The sequence below is a fragment of the Poecilia latipinna genome, unplaced genomic scaffold (genome assembly GCF_001443285.1).
Source record: "Poecilia latipinna isolate Pla-1442-1.1 unplaced genomic scaffold, P_latipinna-1.0 Scaffold1486, whole genome shotgun sequence".
In the NCBI taxonomy this organism is placed as follows: domain Eukaryota; kingdom Metazoa; phylum Chordata; class Actinopteri; order Cyprinodontiformes; family Poeciliidae; genus Poecilia; species Poecilia latipinna.
In genome coordinates this window covers 26,480-28,174 of record NW_015114102.1, presented here as the reverse complement: position 1 = coordinate 28,174, position 1,695 = coordinate 26,480, and the positions used below count along the sequence as shown (strand labels likewise).

Sequence of the window (1,695 nt, the reverse complement as noted above, 5' to 3'; positions counted from 1 at the left end):
TTCATCGTCACTCCTAGATGTTTCTAATTTTGCCAAAATTCCTGAGTCCAAAGTGCTAGTTGCAAGATTGCAACATCAAATTTTACTTGAACTTGCAAAAAAATGTAAAACCCAGGACACCTGGCATGTCCTGAGGCGGCACCGACATGGAAAAAGGAGGTGGAGTGCAAGATGAAAAACTGTGTTCAGCTCTTGAAGCCTTTTATCATGGAGAGGATCATTTTCCAGACACCTGGCAGGGAGGAACCTGTGCACTCAGGCAGAAGAACTTACCAGAAAAGTTGGCCATGTGTGTGCATTCATCCATCACTCCTTTCATGAAGCTGATTGACTCTGTGTGCAGCGATGGCCGACAGCATTTGTGGGAGTTCATCTTCTTTCTATGACCCACAGTGATGGTTCTGAAACACAAAGAGGAACCAACTCCTTAACTTTCAAATCTGGGTGCTAACACTTTGTAAGAGGAAGTAATGATTTTAAAGTGAATAATAAAGATTAGTTCAAAACAGTGACATGCATTAAGTTCTTGAGAGGTGGACAGCTGCATGTATGAGAGTATTTTTATGTGCATCAGTTCATTTCTTTATCCTGTGTTTCTAGATCTTGTTTTACATTAACATACTGAGGTTTTGGCTTCCTGTCTGAAAAAAATACTTTTATTTAACTATAAGGATTTTTTAGGAAATGTAACATTTATCTGCTGGCTTTATTCACTGAACTGTTATTATTGACTAAACAGATGTACTATGGTCTCAAACATCAATTACCCGGTAACAGTTCTGCCGCTGCTGAATAGTGATGAGCCGACTTCAGACTGCGTCTCCACTTTAACGAAGCGACCATCTTTGGTTGGCAGAGCTCCAGCAAGGCCAAGCAGATTCCCTAAAGAGTCCACATTCCTCTGCAGTTCTGTTCCCATCTTAAAAGAATCAGCCTGACAGGCAGAGGCATAAAGAGGAAACAATAAGCATAACCCTTTGCTGTGGGATGAGGTTTGTATATTTGAATTTGCTCACCTCACTAATTAACAGATTTTTTTTATTCAAATTTCATAAACATTATGGAATTATGAAATTATTACTATTCAATCCATGAAGGTTGTGCATAAATGGAATTGTTATGCAGTAATTCAGTGATGTTGAAGGAACGATGAGAAGTTTACCCCACAGTACTCCAGCAGCTTGATGATCTCCGTCTCATACACTGAATTAACTGCATACTGCTTCTCCAACTCGGCCCAGTTCACTGCTCTGCTAAGCACACCCTGGACTCACACACACACATTACACCAGCTCACTCTTAGTTTGATGGAACAACTGAAAGAAAACAGAAACACTACTTGGCAGGTCTTCAACCATCCATTAAAGCACAAGTTCAGGGTTTTTCTTTAGACATTATGTTATTTTATTTTTGTATCTGACCATCGCAGGCGACACTGAACAGCCATAACACAAGTCATAAAGCTGGTTCAAATATAGTGAATAGGAAACTTGTAGCCATGGAATTAAACTTGGTCCATGTTTTTGCCGAAATTTGAGCCAAACTTTTTATTTGATGGCGTTTAGATTTTTCAGCAATGGACATTAGAAGTTTTTCACAAACTGCTGAGGGATGACAATATTTTCTTCAATCAAGAAATGTTTAAAAGTTCAGTCACTCTGGCAGTAATAAATAAAATAATAATAATAATAATAA

General features: G+C 38.6%; 1 protein-coding gene across 3 annotated transcripts in view; it reads right to left on the bottom strand.

The window, feature by feature from the left end:
- The window catches only part of abhd18 (abhydrolase domain containing 18), a 32,098-nt gene that overhangs the window by 12,005 nt on the left and 18,398 nt on the right, over window positions 1-1,695 (bottom strand). For all 3 annotated transcript variants that reach the window (XM_015057730.1, XM_015057733.1, XM_015057731.1), the window contains 3 exons: window positions 1,163-1,264; window positions 768-934; window positions 274-401 (listed from right to left, as the gene is read on the bottom strand). In XM_015057730.1, the coding sequence (XP_014913216.1) occupies window positions 274-401; window positions 768-934; window positions 1,163-1,264 (397 nt within the window). The remainder of the gene's footprint in view (window positions 1-273; window positions 402-767; window positions 935-1,162; window positions 1,265-1,695) is intronic.